This window comes from Trichosurus vulpecula, chromosome 1, assembly GCF_011100635.1.
Source record: "Trichosurus vulpecula isolate mTriVul1 chromosome 1, mTriVul1.pri, whole genome shotgun sequence".
In the NCBI taxonomy this organism is placed as follows: Eukaryota; Metazoa; Chordata; class Mammalia; order Diprotodontia; family Phalangeridae; genus Trichosurus; species Trichosurus vulpecula.
In genome coordinates this window covers 467,712,583-467,728,624 of record NC_050573.1, presented here as the reverse complement: position 1 = coordinate 467,728,624, position 16,042 = coordinate 467,712,583, and the positions used below count along the sequence as shown (strand labels likewise).

The 16,042-nt window shown below is 40.2% G+C and overlaps 2 protein-coding genes across 3 annotated transcripts in view; both read right to left on the bottom strand.

Annotated features, from left to right (window-relative positions):
* Positions 1–4,200: 4,200 nt before the first annotated feature.
* Positions 4,201–5,735, bottom strand: GPR150 (G protein-coupled receptor 150). 2 transcript variants are annotated; one of them, XM_036743615.1, is made up of 2 exons: positions 5,101–5,735; positions 4,201–5,064 (listed from the first exon to the last, which is right to left on the bottom strand). In XM_036743615.1, the coding sequence occupies exons 1-2, from the start codon at positions 5,733–5,735 to the stop codon at positions 4,317–4,319; spliced, it is 1,383 nt and encodes a 460-aa protein (XP_036599510.1). In that variant the 3' UTR covers positions 4,201–4,316. The 2 variants fall into 2 exon arrangements, with proteins under 2 accessions (XP_036599510.1, XP_036599505.1); XM_036743610.1 differs by having other exon boundaries at positions 4,201–5,735.
* Positions 5,736–8,979: 3,244 nt separating this feature from the next.
* ARSK (arylsulfatase family member K) overlaps positions 8,980–16,042 on the bottom strand; it is a 50,406-nt gene continuing 43,343 nt past the window's right edge. Inside the window, exons 7-8 of the mRNA XM_036767441.1 lie at positions 14,704–14,928; positions 8,980–10,073 (exon numbers count right to left, since the gene is read on the bottom strand). Of these exons, the coding sequence (XP_036623336.1) occupies positions 9,793–10,073; positions 14,704–14,928 (506 nt within the window). The 3' untranslated portion in view covers positions 8,980–9,792. The remainder of the gene's footprint in view (positions 10,074–14,703; positions 14,929–16,042) is intronic.

The window sequence follows — 16,042 nt, the reverse complement described above, 5'->3', positions numbered from 1 at the left end:
TCTTGACTCTTCCCCCAGAAGTTCTTTTTTTTTTTTAAACCCAAGATGATGCCCAGGTTAGAACAAGGGTTCTTAATCTGGAGTTCATGGATACAATTCATGGTGTGTCTTATTTCCAATCTGTTGCCAAGGTCTATTGATTTTACCTTTGCAACATCTCCTGTATATGTCCCCTTCTCTCTTCTGTCACTGCCACCGCTATCACCAAGGGACCATTGCAATAGCCTAGTGGTGGGTCTGCTTGGCTATTGTCTCTCCCCATTCCAATCCATCATCCATTCAGCTGCCAGAATGTTTTTTCTGAAGCATGGGTTCAACCAGGTCATCCCCCTACCCAATAAATTCCAACAGTTCCCTCTTGCCTCAAGAGTCAATTACAAAATGCCCTATTTGGCATTCAAAGTCTTCATAATTCAGCCCTTTCCTACTTTTCCAGTCTTCTTATACCTTATTCCCTACCACATACTCTTCAATTCAGTGATCCTGGTCTCTTTGGGGTTCCAGAAATAAGACACACCTTTTCTTAGCTCCAGGCATTTTCCACATTCTACTTCCCTTATCTCTTCCTGCTTGCTTCCTTTAAGTGCCAACTAAAATCCTATTTTCTCTTTTTTAATTAAGATTTTTTTATTTTTAGTCTACAACACTCAGTTCTGCATGATTTTGAGTTCTGGATTTTCTTCCCCTCCCCCTTCCCTCCCTAAGACTAAAATGCTATTTTCTATAGGAAGCTTTTCCCAACTCCTCTTAATTCTAGTGACTTCCTTCTGTTTTTTCCTACTTATCTGGTATATAGTTTGTTTTGCATACATTTGTTTGCTTGTTTTTCCCCATTAGATTGTAAGCTTCTTGAGGGTAAGAACTGTCTTTTGCCTCTTTTTATATCCCCAGTACATAGTGCCTGGCACATAACCAGTGCTTAACCGATATTTATTGACTGACTTTGTAATTTATAATTTTAGAAAGTTGCCTGGGGGCACTAGGAGGTTATGATTTGTTTAAAGTCATGATGCATTAAATATGTGTTCAGAGGCAAGGCTTGAATTCTCACTTTTCCTGACTTCTCATCCACCAGGCTGCATTTCTTCTATTAATTTTTGGTAGTTTAATTCATTGTTCTTCTGGCTGATGCTTTAGCTGTAGTACTATCTTCCACGTACTCCTTATTCAAGGTATGAAATTTCATTCATGTTTGCCTGCTTTAGCCACAGTCTGTTTCAGTAATGTAATCCAAACCAGAAGTGAATTTGCCTCTTTTCTGGAAGTAGACTATGCATTCTATTAATTCTTATTAGATCAACATCCAGTATTGAGATGTGCTTGCTCTTTCCTTCCTATCCTCTTCCCATGGAGACCAATTAGGTTCTAAACCAGTTCCAGGAATGCAAGTTTGGTCCACCTCTTAATTATTTGAAATCTGTAGATTAAGTAGTTCCAAGGTCAACCTGACAGTTAGATTTTGCTCTACAATGGGAATGGAGTATCCTTTGAGACTGCTCTGGAACGTAAATATATCTCTATTTGGCTATAGTAGTGGTTCTCAAAGTGTGGCTCAAGAACCCTTGGGAGACCCTAATTCCTTTTCAAGTGGGGTGGCATGGTGTCTGAGAAAAACATTTATTTTCATAATAATACTAGGATGTTATTTTCCTATTAAAATACTCCTCCCTTTTTCAATTACATATCTATGTGAGGCTGGATTTTCTTCATATAGAATGAATGCAGAAGCAGATATGAGAATCCGGCTGTCTTCTACAAATCTGGGCATTAAAAAGGTTTGCAAAAACATAAGAAGCAATATTACTCTTACCATTTTTTTTTGCTTTGAAAAATGTCATCCTTTTTAGTAAAAATATCATTTATGTTAACCTGTAATGGCTTTATCATTGTTATTTTTAAGTGAAAAAATGCATATTTTAAAACTTATTAGATTTAATTTCTATGATATGGTTAATATTGACAGACATATCCTGCATGAATTTAAAAGGGATCTTGAAATGTGTAAAGGCATCGTGAAATGCCTTTACATTGTTTGAGAGCCACTAGGCTCTGAGGGTCTATTTAGGCAAGGACGACAGTTTTCGATTTCACTTCCTGGGGCCACTTTGGAAAAGAGTCTCTCTATTTCCCTTCCATCCCTTGCCTCAATTAGGTTTGTACCAGGCCTCAGTGAGGCCAAGGGTCTTAATTCTATTTTCTGGTTTGAAAGTTAACGATGATTGTAATGTGAATTGGGCTTAATGACAATATCAACATAGTCTATATGGAGTTGAATTTAGTCAGATTTCACACGAATTTCACCCTGTACTCTCTATTTTGTTTTCTGGTCCTAATTATGGAATATACAGAGCATTTCAAGCAGATAACACCCAGTTGTAGAAAAAGCCTGTCAGACTTTAATTCTATATCCTTTTCTACTTGGTACAGCATGAAGGTTCAAGCCTGTTAAATTCATGGTTTTGCTATTATATAGCTGTATTTTAATTATTTAGTGGTTTATAATCCACTTTGTAGACTTTCTAGGTATTCTCTTTACTCTTGCTGATAGTTTTTATATCATAGTACCTTAGCCCTTTCAGTCAAGGTTAGAGAGAAGAAATAAATAAATCATTACTGCTTGATAACATTTCTGGTAAAAGTTTTGGGGGAGGAGGTTAAATAGTTAAAAGGGGGTTTCTTTATCTGTGGATATGACTTATCCATATTTTTGCTATCCCTCATGATGGATCATCAATAGCAAATACAGTAATATTTTAAAATAATATATTATAATAAATATTAGTAATCAGGAGTTTGGGGTTAGGTTTCTGGTTCCATTACTTTGACCTCAGCCAAATCAATTTACCTTTACGTATTTATTTCTCCATCTGGAAAAGGCTGTTTTTCCCCGAGCCTCAGAGCTATATGGAAACACACAAATTACCATCATTTCATCTTTCTTACATAGTGAAGGGCTCACATATTCAGCCATACCCTTTCTTAGAATCAAGGACATCTGGAGAGGAAGGCAGAGGGACCCCACTGTTATCTCCCTGTGTTTTGATTAATCCGTCATTTTCAGCCTGATAAACATGCCAGTATTACATAGGCTTTTTGAAAGGTTTCTGCACATCTTCCTAAGGATACAGTTTCAGTCCCGGCTGCTTCCTCTCAGCGTAGCTGTATCTCCCATACTAAAGAAATCCTTTCCCAGGTGACAGCCAAAGCCTTTCCTCGCAACTGGTCTCTGAGTCTAGGGGCATCTACTAAGATAGTGCTGTAACGAAGGGTTTATAAAAGTCTCCTTCCTTCCAGTGAGAATTTTCTGATGTTGTGTGGGTTATTTCAAAATGGTTAAGTTAGAGTAATAATGAAAATAGCTAATATTTACATAGTACTTTTCACATATATTATCTCATCTGTACCTTCTGGGAGTTAAGTTCATGATGCCTTTAGAGGGCAGAAGCCAAACAAACAAAAGTGAAGGCACCTATTTTTTTTAAAGGAGAAACTAATAATTCTTTGCATAGTGGGCACTTAATAAATACTTGTGGAATAAATGAGTGACATGTGAAAAATTACTATTTTTTGAAAAACATTTTTATTTTTTACAAATACTCTATCACTAGTCAGTCACCACAATGTAATATAGCATGATTACAGTTCTAGCAGCATCTCAGCCACAGTAGCTAATCAATCTGTCCAACATAAAGGATGTCTTTTTTTTTCCTCTTGTGAAAAGAAAGAGAAACACAGGATGACACATGGAATAAAAGATGTAAGTAAGACTCAAAATAAAATAGAATTGACAGCAAATTCCCAAATCTTGGCACTTCACTTAAAACACAACTGCAGAATTCAGAACTCTATTTAAATATTAAATAAATGTGAAAATGGAGAGCTCTCTAGAGATTTCTTACTCTTCAGAACAAGTGGCAGCCTGATTTTTTTCTTTTCTTCTGTACACACTGGAGAATGGGGTGGGAGTTCAAGAGAGAAATGAAAAGTCAGGAAAGGAAGGAGGGAAAGGAGAGAAAGAAGGAAGCAAGGAGGAAAAAGGGAAGGAAAGGGTGGCAAGAAGAGAAAGAGAGGAAACCAAGGGAGGGAGAGAAAAGATGGAAGAGGCAGAGAAGGAGGAAGGATGCAAGAGAAGAAGGGGAAGGAGGGGAAAAGAAGGACAGAAAAAGGAGGGAAGAAGAAAAAGAAAGAGGGCAAGGAAGGAGGTTTTTAAAGTAAACCACCTGCTTTTCTTGCTAATCAGTGATCTCTGGAGAGATGGGCTTCCCAGGCTTCTCTCCCTGAAAGGCGCAGAAGTGAAAAACAGGCCACTGCACTGGCTAGAAGGCGCTTTCACAGGAGCAGGGGAGCTGCTTGGGGGCAGGCCGTAGTGGTGGGTGAAGGGAGCCCTCCGACGTGTAGGCTCCCGGCTGCTCCCGACGACGATGGTGATGATAGTGGTGGTGGGGCCAGCGGTGCCGGTGGAGTGGTTGGTGTCCCCGGGCCGCCTCGTCCTCGTCCTCCCCGTCTCCTGTCTTCGGGCAGTGGCCACAGCAGCAGACCGTGCCCAGCCTCCTCCACAACCGCCGCAGCCGGCTGTCACCAGCTTGGAAGAAGAGGTAGACGTAGGGATTGAGGGCGCTGTTGGTGACCACCACGACGCCCAGCGCAGAGGCCAAGCCCTCGCCTTGCCCATGGTCGGGAGGCTCGGACGACCAAGCAGCGGCCAGCTCCGCCGCGAAGTAGGGCAGCTCGCAGACCACGAAGAGCAGGGCCAGCACCAGGGTCATCTTCAGGCTCTGCACCTTGGCTCGAGTGAGCGCGCTTCGAGCCGGGGCTCTGCAGTGACCAGTCTCCCAGGCGCAAGGGGACCAAGCGGCAGGAGCTGGCGCCTGGGGTCGCTGCTGCCACAGAGTCCAGAGCAGGCGGCAGCAGGCGACACTCAGGATGACGAGAGGAGCCAGGAAGCCCGCGACGGCCCCATACACCGTGTAGACCTGCAGGTGCCAGCGAGGCAGGGGTCCGAAGATGGTACGGCACCGGCGCTCCCCGGACCACGCTCGGGCAGAAGCCGGCTGCCCCGGCGGGCTCTGTGAGGTGGCCAGGGAAGAGCCAGGTGTGGACGCAGCCAAGGGCAAGGCGGGAACCCCACTGTAGCCGTCGGGGAGGCCGGCGGCCGGCCCCCCACGGACCACGAAGGCCTGGGGCAGGGCGAGGAGCAGTGCCAGCAGCCAGCCCAGGGCAGCAAGGGCGCGAGTGGGCAGGGGCGGGCCCAGGGGCCGGCTCACCACCCGGTGTCTCTCCAGGCAGATGAGGGCGAGAATGTTGGAGGAGGCCAGGAGCGCCGACACCTGCAGCAGCTTCACGACCCGGCAGGCCAGGTCTCCCCCGACCAGTTGCGTGTCCGCCAGTAGCTCCCAAGCTAGCTGCGACAGCACGGTCCCCCCGCACACGTACAGGTCGGCCAGGGCCAGCTGCACCAGCAGAAAGTCCATCTTCCGACGCTTGGGGCCGGCCCAGGGTCCGCCGCCGCCGCCGCACAGCGTACAAAGCACGGTGGCGTTACCCACCACTGCCACCACCAAGATTATCCCGAGAGAAACGAGCCGGACCTTGTGGCTTGGAAGAGTGGGAGGCGGGGGCAGCATCCCGGCAGCAGAGTCCCCCACAGACGACAGGTTGATACCCTGGCCCAGCGGGATGGAGATGGAGAGGTTAGGTACCGGCGGCAGAGGGCCGGGACCAAAGGGATCCTCCATCTCCTAGCAGAGGCCGCTCGGATGATTGAAGTGTTGGCACTGCAGGGGTGGGCGGGACGCGGCGCGGGAATTGGAGGTGAAGGTGAAGGAGCGCTCCAGCAGCTGGGCCGCCGGGTTAAGTTCCTTCTTGGAAAACAAACTTTCTTGAAAACGCACAAATGAATGCCGACGGATTTGCAATTTCTCTCTCTCCATCCTCCCCTCTTTTTTTTTTTAATAGGTTGTGTCTCCGTCATTTGACACTGCGATGTGGGCTGTGCACCAAGTGAAGGCACGATTGCTTATTCGCCACCCCCCACCTCGAGCCGCCGCCGCTTTCCCCTCCAACCAGTCCTGCCCGCCCCCTGTCTTCCCTGGAGCGCGGTGATCAGCCTTGAGAGAACAGCGCGCACACAGGTGGCCTTGCAGCTCCGTCAGAGCACTCTCTAGGAAGAAAAGCGCTTGGACCGATAATTAACGATTTGGCTGGAGCTTTGAAACCGTCTCGGCTCGGAAAGCAGCTGCCTGCGGGAAGTACCTGGCTGCATGGGGCTTTAAAGGGTCTTCTTTAAAGAGCTGATGTATTTTCCTTAAACGCATGGATTGGGACAATTAACCTGGTTTAAAGTGTAGCTCAGCGTAAGAATGAGAAAATAAAAGCACAGAACCCAATTGCAATATATGAATAAAGTCAAACCAGAAGAATCTCCGAGAACTTTGGTATGTATAACCCGTCCAACAATCAGTGTGGATTTCGTTGCAGTCACTTCTCCCAGGGAAGTCAAAGATTTGCAGTTGTGATTTTCCGATCACTAAAGGCAATCCTCTTTTCCATAGTAGCGACTGCTACATACATTCTCTGTGATGTGAAATTAATTTCATTAGTCTAAAGCCTGCATTAATAGTTTTTATGCAAATAAGTAATCCATTTATTGCTTTCCCCCTTATGTTTTGATCCAGGAACGGATGTATCGTTTCTTCTCGACTTTGTTGATTTCCCCTTATACCAGATGGGAGGTTGTTAAGAGGGACTACGCCTCCATTAAACCTAAGAAAAGGTGACTAAGAAAATGTAAAAGCAGCCAATTTTTTTTTTTTTGGATTTCCAAGTTACTTGGAAATCCAAGTAATAGGAATTAGTTTAGATTAAATCCTTTTAACAGACCTCGCCTCCTGCCCCCCACCACAAAACAAGGTTTAATTTTTCCTTAATTAATTTGAGCCGTTGCAACCCTTCCAATATAAGGCCAGCTAGGTTAAGGATCCTCGCACCAATCTGGTCCATGGTTAGGGCCAAAGGTAAATAAAATGCTGTGATTGAAAATCCTAGACTTGGGAAAGTTTTAAAACCTAGTGCTAGAATCCCATGGTATTTGCCTAGGTATGTATCCCTCTTGCCAAGCCTTTTCTTAAAAAAAAAAATTTGTCATATGATTTTCAATAGTGGCTCCAGTGGTCATTCTCCCCACCCCCAATGGAGCCAGAACACTGGACTGGGGTTAGGGGTTGTAATCCTAGTCCTTAAAGTCAGTTATCTAACCTAGGTAAATAACTTTACCTCTCTTGGGACTTATTTTCCATACTTGTCAAATGAAAGGGTTGTTCTAAGTTCTGCCAGTGGGGGCAGCTAGGTGGTGAAGTGGACAGAGTGCCCGCCCTTGTGTCAGGAAGACTGATTTTCCTGAGTTCAGGTCAAATTTAGCCCCAGGCACTTATTAGTTGTGTGATCCCGGGCAAGTCACTTAACCTCGTTTGCCTCAGTTTCCTCATCTGTAAAATGAACTGGAGAAGGAAACAGCAAACCACTCCATAAGAATAAATGTCATAATAAGGTCAGGAAGAGTCCAACGCTAAATAAAATTGGGGGCAGCTAGGTGGCAAGTGGATAGAGAGTTGGTTCTGGAGTCAGGAAGATTTGAGTTCAAATCTAACTTCAGACAGGTACTAGCTGTGTGACTCTGGGCAAGTCATTTAACCTCGTTTGCCTCAGTTTCCTCATCTGTAAGATAAGCTGGAGAAGGAAATGGCAAACCACTCCAGTAACTTTGTTAAAAATTTGAGTTTCTATGTTCATTACATATATTTTTGGTGATCTGGAGCAAGTCACTTCGTGGCTGTGGAGATCATAAAATTCAACATCAATAAACATCTTGTAAAGGTTTTAAAAATCACTTATTTATATTAAAAACACTGTTGATTATTTTTTGTCTTTACATGACAGTAATTCCATACCTTCCTTTCCCTCTTTGAAACCTCCTCCATTTAATCTCTGAGGAAAAGGTGGGGAGACATACTTTAATTTCTCTCAGGAAGAGACATTTGAGGAAAATGTGACACTTTAGTCATTCACTCAATAAAGATGTATTAAATACCTGCTATGTGCCAGGCACTGTGCTAAGTGCTCGGGTTACAAAGAAAGACAAAAGACAGTCTCTGCCCTCAAAGAGCTCACAATCTTAATGGGGGAGAAAAGCAAACAGCTATGTACCATCAAGCTATATACAGGATAAATGGGGAATAATAATGATAACAATAGCTAACATTTATATAGTGTTTACTACGTGCCAGGCACTGTGCCAAGTGCTTTACAAACACCAGAGATAAGAGGGGTTAGGAAAAGCTAACAGTAGGTGAGATTTTTTTCTGGGACTCGAAGAAAGCCAGAACGCAGAGAGGAAGAGGAAGAACATTCCAGGAATGGGGGATACCCAGTGAGAAACGTCAGAACTCAGATGGAGTCTCTTGTGTGAGAAAGATCGAGACCACCAGTGATGCTAGGTCAGAGTATGGGGTGGAGGGGTGGAGGTGGTAATGAGACCAGAAAGGTGGTAGTTAGGTTATGAATACTGAACAGGAATAATTAATATTGAATGACAAAAAGAGGACTTATCTTTGATCCTGGAAGTAAGAGGGCACCACTTGAGTTTATTGAGTGGGGGTGGTTGTGATGGTGTGTATGAATTGGTTAGACCTGGACTTTAGGAAAATCACTTTGCAGGATGGATTGGAGAAGAGACTTAGGGCACACAGACCTACCAGCCTCATATTACAATAGTTCAGGTGTGAGGTGATGAGGGCCTGCACTAGAGTGGTGGCAATGTCAGAGGAAAGAAGGGGGTGACAGATGTTGCAAAGTGAAATGAACAGGCCTTGGCAACATATTAGATATGGAAGGTGAGAGAGAGGAGACAAGGCTGACACCTAGGTTGGGAGCAGTCTTTGTGTAGGACTTTCAGGCAAGACACATTTAACTGAACAAGTAAAATACAACATTTGTAACTGGGACATTTATTAGCATAAATACAAAAGACATTCAAGAGAAGTCATAGAATGGCAGTAAACATGATTGAAGAACTGTTCAAATATGAAAAAAATTAAAAGAATGGAATCTCACTTTATTCATTTGCAAAAAGTACTTCAGTAGAACATTTTTTCAAAGTAACTACAATGATACCACAACTAAGGTTGGATCTAGGTTCTTGCTTCTCTTAATAAATCCAATTCCCCAGGCTCACACAAGCTTCAGTCCAGGGTGCTGAAAGATCGGATGTATTCAAGGAGAGAAGTGATTCACAGTCTAGTGAGTCTGCTACTTACTGCCTTGGTGATGTTGGGCAAGTTACGTAACTTCAGTGGGCTTCACATTCTCCTGCAAAATAAAGGCACTGGACTGTTCATCTTCTAGCTCTAAATCTATGGTCTTATGGCTGTTCTTATTTGATATATAATGAACTTTAAAGAGTTGATAAATGCTAAAACATTTCATAGAGGTATAGTCTTTGTATTAGAGTATTTGTAATTATATAGTTGTTTTTCATATTTTATTTAATCTATTTGATGCCAGCACATTATGGCAGCTATATTAGAAAATATAATTCTGTAAACATCCAGCTTCTATTTTAAAATATAACAGCATTTAATAAAATTGCTTTGACTGTCAATGATCACTTAATTACTGAATTTCACTATACCTTTAGTGATAAAGATTTTTGTAACTGTACACATATTTATACTGCTTGCATAAAGATATAAAAACACATAGGTAGTGCATTTGGTTACACATTTTTGTACAAACATTTTATAAATTAGTGTTGGTTTTAAGCCATTGGTTAATTGCACTTTCATACTTCATTGGTTCTTTTAGCCAGTCCTGGTGCCACCTAAGGTTTGCTATCGCTTTTGTATAGTTTTGTCCTAAGCTGTCTTTCCAACTGATAAACTGTTTCTTGTTGTACTGGTGGACGGAAGCAGACACTACAGGGTAGTTTATAATGGAGCGAAGCTTTTGGTCCAGAGAATGAGTGATTTCTGGAAACCTTGTGGCTACATTTGTTAATTCATCTGGATCTGAAGAAAGATCTGAAAGAAAAAAAATTATATGGCTGAATAATGTATTTATTATTATTTAAAATCAAGTCACCTGCTGGAAAGATATTATTTTGTGTTGAATTCAGAATGTAATTCGGAATGTCATTATTTTATGTTAGATTTGGTATTGTGTGAGAAACTGCTTTCTTCTTCCTCTTTTTGGTTAATGTGAATGCTGAACAGGAGGTGTACCCTTGGAATGCAAATCAGGAATGGTCCCTTCTGCCTGGCTGACAATTGCAATGCCCTACCACTATTTTTGGCTTCCTATTGTCCTTTCCTGTCCATTCTGTAGGGATAACTGAAGCAAAGTAGAGAGTACTCGAATGTCAGGGCCTTATCGTTAGCAATTCGGCTTGAAACTTTTTAACAACCTTGGTTGCCAAAGTACAAGTTCTTCTGGTACTTATGTAAATTATGAGGCTAAATTCCTAAAGTATCAAAAAAAAGAAATAACACCTGGATCCATGGAGTCTTGATATATCTAAGAGACAAATAACTTCTTCTTGAAACCTTGGTTAGATATAATTTCTTTCACATTATTGTTTTCTACCAAGGCAAAAAATTGCCTTCTTGACAAAGGGGATATATGGTTCTAGAATAAACAAGTTTCTAGTAGATACGTTTTAGGATTTAACATTCCTTTCATTTAAAATATGATAAGAATGTTGAGTATGATAAATTATGAGGAAGATGTTAGTTCCTCTAGGATTAAGCACAGTTTTGTGCACAAAGTAGGTGTTTAATAAAAATTTGTCTAATCAAACTTTATTATTAGAAAGCTATTTAAATAATTTACACCAGAAATATACTGATAAAAGTGAAGAACTTTGTCCAATTAAATTTCATTTATAAAGTACTTTCAGAACAAAAGAGACATTTATTCTTAATTTATTGCTACAATGAAGCACCGTAGAAATACATTTGGGTAGAACTATTCCTCTTCCCTTCCTCTCAGGCTATGTGGTATGCGGGTATTCACCAACAAGCTTTAGGTATGCTGGAACTAATTTTATAAATACCTTATGCATTTGGTAACTCTTTATTTTCCTAAAAGTTCTGATTGCATTAGGGCTGTCTATATCTATAACAACATTACCATCTGGTAAAATTCTATTGAGCGTATATAAAGTTGGAAAGGTATACTGGGGCAAAATTCAATGCCTAGTTAAGAAATTATGAATTTTTATTCAGTATGTTATATGAAATGATGGAAGGTTTTTGAGTAATTTGATTAACTCAACTCAATTCAGTTCAACTAATACTGACTGAATGGAAAGGTACAGTGAGGCCAAACTGTGGACAGACTTGAGGGTAAGGACATTTAAGTTTATTTTGGTATGTTTTTATTTTATTAATGAGGCAGCTAGGTGGCAAGCACACTGGGCCTGAAGTCAGGAAGACCTGAGTTCAAATGTGAGCTCAGACACTTACTAGCTATGTGATCCCGGACTGCCTCAGTTTTCTCAATTGTAAAGCAGGGAAAATAACAGAACCTACCTCAAAGGGTTGTGAGAATGAAATGAGACAATATTTGTAAAGCACATAGCAAAGTGCCTAGCATATATGGGGCACCCAATAAATGCCTGTTCCCTCCCCTCTCCCCATATAACAGGGAGCCTCTGAAATTTTTAAAGTAAGGGGATTAAGTAATTATGAAATAAACTTTAGGAATATGAACCTGGCAGCAGTTTATGCGATGCTTCTGAAGAGGAAGAGAGATTGTCATCAGTAGATTAATGAGGGGTAATGAGAGCCTGAACTAGGCAGGTGGTAGTAGGAATAGAGGGAAAGTTGGCAAACAGAATATCTGAATGGGTATGGTAAGTAAGAGGGACAGGGAATGGTCAAAGATGGCTTCAAAATCGGAAATATGGATATTGGGAGGATGGTGGCACTATTGATAATAATGAGATCTGAAGGAGAAGCAGTCTTTTGGGGGAAAATGATGTGTTCAGTTTTCTATAGTTTGAGGTGTTAGTGGGGTATTTATATGGAGATATCTACTGTGATGTGTTAATGAATGGATCACAGTAACATAAATCCAATCATACTTCAAGTGATACCAATTAAAATGATGCTTATATAGTTTATTCTTATGCTAATAATATAATCTCCATATAGTTTTTTATAGAAATAAATCTATTAAAGTATGACTCTAAAGACACAGCATATGGTGTTTAGATTAGTCTTCAGGTTACATTTATTAACACTGATTAGGAAAAAATTGGCAGTGAGAGTTAAAAAATATTCAGTCACAGCTAAGGCAATGTTAACTTTCAAATATGTAAATATCATTTTCTATAAATAAAATATGAACAATGGAGCTTAAGATGCAGATAACCTCTCTGAGTAGCTAAGTTATTTATAAATGACAAACTCTTGACGAATGCTTTTGTATTTTTTAATAAACAATTTATATTGACAATGTAATTTACTTTCTCTAAAGTACAACTTTGATGCCTCATCATGGTGTGGAGGTGGCTTTGGGTTCTTGAAGGCTGTATCAGTAGCACAAGCATGTGTTCTCTCTCTCTCTCTCTCTCTTAAACCTCCCCCCCACCACCAATCCTATCAAGTAGGAAAGTCTCTGAATGTGGCCCTGATAATATGCCATTGTCTGAGGTCCACCCCCTCTAAGTTTGGAGAGGGTCATTACCAAAAAATGTCTAACAAGTGTGGGGCTTTTGATCACTCATGAAACTGTCTAATGTGGTGTAGATCAGAGGTGTCAAACGCGTAGCTAGCAACCTACAACACTCCCAAAGGGGTCCTGAACGAGATTAAAATGTAATTGGAGAATATTTAACAAAATAAATAAAAACACAATAAAACACAGATAATGTTAATATGTGTTTTTTTTCTAATTCAATATATGGTCCACAGGGATCCTTATATACAGCTTAATGCCCTCCATTTTTTTGGAGTTAGCTTCCACTGATGTAGAGGGATTGCAATTGAAAACCTACACTGATGAAAACACAGCTCTTCTGAAGCATGTCTAAGTAATATAATTTACAAAGAAAATTAAAAAATAAGATCTTGCATATTCAGTTCTATTAGGTTCTCAAGTTCCCATTTGAACACTTAGAAAAATCACCGTTTGATTCCTTCCTTTACAACTGTGCATACTGTGTCCCAGAGCAGAGAAGAAAACCTCTTGCTGACATGGCCTATGATTCTCTTTGTCATCTGAGCTTACTAGTCAAGTGCTACTAGAAGTCCGCTTTCTAATACATGATGTTAGATGATAGCTCTTTAGGGCAGGAAGACCAGTGGAAAAACAGTGTAGAATTCTGGGTGAGACTATTCATTGGTTTCCTTTCCTGGTCTACCTTTGGTTCTTTTAGAAATCTATCTCTGGGGGTACATAAGGAGGGCCATGATCTAGGCACGAGCAAATAAACAGCCCAAAGTCAGCTTCTGATGCTGACATCCTGAACTCTGGTTTTAGGGGAACTGGTCTTAATAATAACAATAATAATGTTAACTATAACTACAACTAATATGTTACTATAACACAATATTTTCATATTATTATATATAACTGACATTCACATAGGGCTTTACATTTTCTAAGATGCTTACTATACATTACTTCAATTGAGCCTTGCAACCACACTGTGAGATAGTGACTGCAGGTACTACTATTCCCTGATGATAAAAATGAGACTCAGAGATTGTAAATGAGCTGTCCACTGTCATCCAGCCAGTGTTAGAAGTCGAATTTGAACTCAGCTCTTCCTGAATCTGATGCTGGTTCTCTCTATGCTAAGCACACTCTCATTAAGAGTTACTTTGAAATAATAACTTTGGTAGTTTAAGGAAAAACTGGCATTAACATGTGATTAAGGAAAAAAACCTGGCATTAATGTGTGATTTAAAAAATCTAGAATGTCTATTATAAGAAATAATTTAAAATACTACTATAATATTCCCATTTTAATTGTTTCCTTTAACAACAGGATATAAATATTTTTAGAAATTTAAATACTTTAACATCCAACTAAATTCATTCAATATCCATTATATTCCTACTTTTGCCAAAAAAGTGTTAACACATCGCTATGAGGCAGGAGAAGAGCCCTTCAATTTCTAATGTTATATCTGCTGCAAGAAATTATTACAATGTATATGCCTACCAGATTAAAACCTGATTCATTCTATTTTTGTCTAGTGTACTACGAAAGGACAAACACTGTGAAGTTATGAAATCCTGCTTTGAATGTCTCCACTAGAATCAGTTTTCCACCTTTAAGAAACAATTGTTTTTCTCCCAACTTGCTGTTAATTTTGCTAGTAAGGTACTCTTACTTTTGCCCTGTATGCTCCATTAATTAACTTTAAAAGTATATTGGGAGTATGCATGGCCGAACAGAGCAGAGAGTCAGCCTTACATTCATCAGGAAAACACCTGGCTCTGCTTCTGACCCGTCCTGGTTATGTGACCCTCAAGCAAGGCACTTACTCTCTGTTGCCTTAGGCAACTCTAAAACACTATAAAGGGCAGAGCATCTGCCAATAGTTCTAAATGGGAGTTATCTACAACAATGAAATCATAGATCTGGATTAAAAAAAGATACAATAAAAATGAAATTTAAAAATATATCAATTGACTTACCAAAGAGTTGAGGAGGTGAAGGAGTGCCATCAGAGTAAGCTATGTATTTCCATTTGTCAATTCTCAGCATATAGGTGGAAGCATTCACATTGCAGCCATGGAATTCACTCAGAATCCAGGGAGGGCGTGGCCTTGCGGACTTAGAATTATTACTGAATGCTTCTGATGATAATGGAATCAAAGAATATCCACTCAGGTTCTGAAGGAGAGGAACTCCAGCAATATCTAGACATCAAAAATATAACAAGTTTTTCAATAAAGCTTAAGATATCTACAATATTATTTACATTTTTTCATGTATCAGATCAAGGGATGGTTATCATATTTATTATGAAGAAAAATCATGCTTTTGATACTGAGCACAGAGGGGCGTAGTTATATGAAATAAGCATAAAAAATTCTCGTTAGTATTTTTAGCATGACAGAATAAGAAATCAATTTACAAATAGATTCAAACTGTATTAAAAAAGTTTGGAACTTGCAATGCATTTTTCACCCCACCAGGACAACGGGGTTAGGTTCCTAAGCCAGACCAAAAAAAGCCTGTGAACCCACAATGTTCCAGAACTATTTTTCATTTATAATGACAAATAGAAAACAGCAATGCTCAAAAAACTTCCTAAGTATTGCTTTCCCCATCTATAAAATGACAATACTACTATTTGCATTTCATATCTCACAAGGCTGTTGAGAAGATTAAGTTTATACATACTGCACCAATCTCTCCTGAATTCCCAACTGCTGGTTAGATACCTCCAAATGGATGCCTCATAGGCATCTCAAACTCAGCATGTCCAAAATAGAACTCATTATCTTCCACAATTAAACCTGATCCTCATTATAACTTCCTTATTTTTTCTAAGGGCACCAGTATTCTTCTAGTCACCTAGGCTCATAACCTTAGAGTTCTAATAACAGCTAAAATGTATGTATCACTTTAAGGTTTGCAAAGTGTTTTACATATATTATATATATTATTATACATATATACATATATTATTGCATTTGATTCTCACAATAACCCTCGGAGCTAGGTTTTATTATTATCACCCTCATTCTATAGTAACCCCTCCTTCATGCCCCATGGCCAATTACCTCCAACATCTATCTCACATCCACAGCTTTTTTCCCCACTCAGCCAAAAACCTAATTAGGGAACCTGTCATGTGTTGTTTCTGTAGTATTGTAAATTCCTAACGGATTCTCACTTTTAATGTCTCTCTCTCCTCTAACACCTCTTTCCCATAGCTGCCAAAAGCAATCTACCTGAAGTATGAATCTTTGATTGTCATGATTCAGTATGTTTACTTCTGCTGATGTCTCTCTTTGCCCCCAGTGC

Bases quoted from the DNA above. Each gene is read 5' to 3' on its own strand.
- GPR150 (XM_036743610.1), bottom strand. From the start codon at position 5,735: ATGGAGGATCCCTTTGGTCCCGGCCCTCTGCCGCCGGTACCTAACCTC.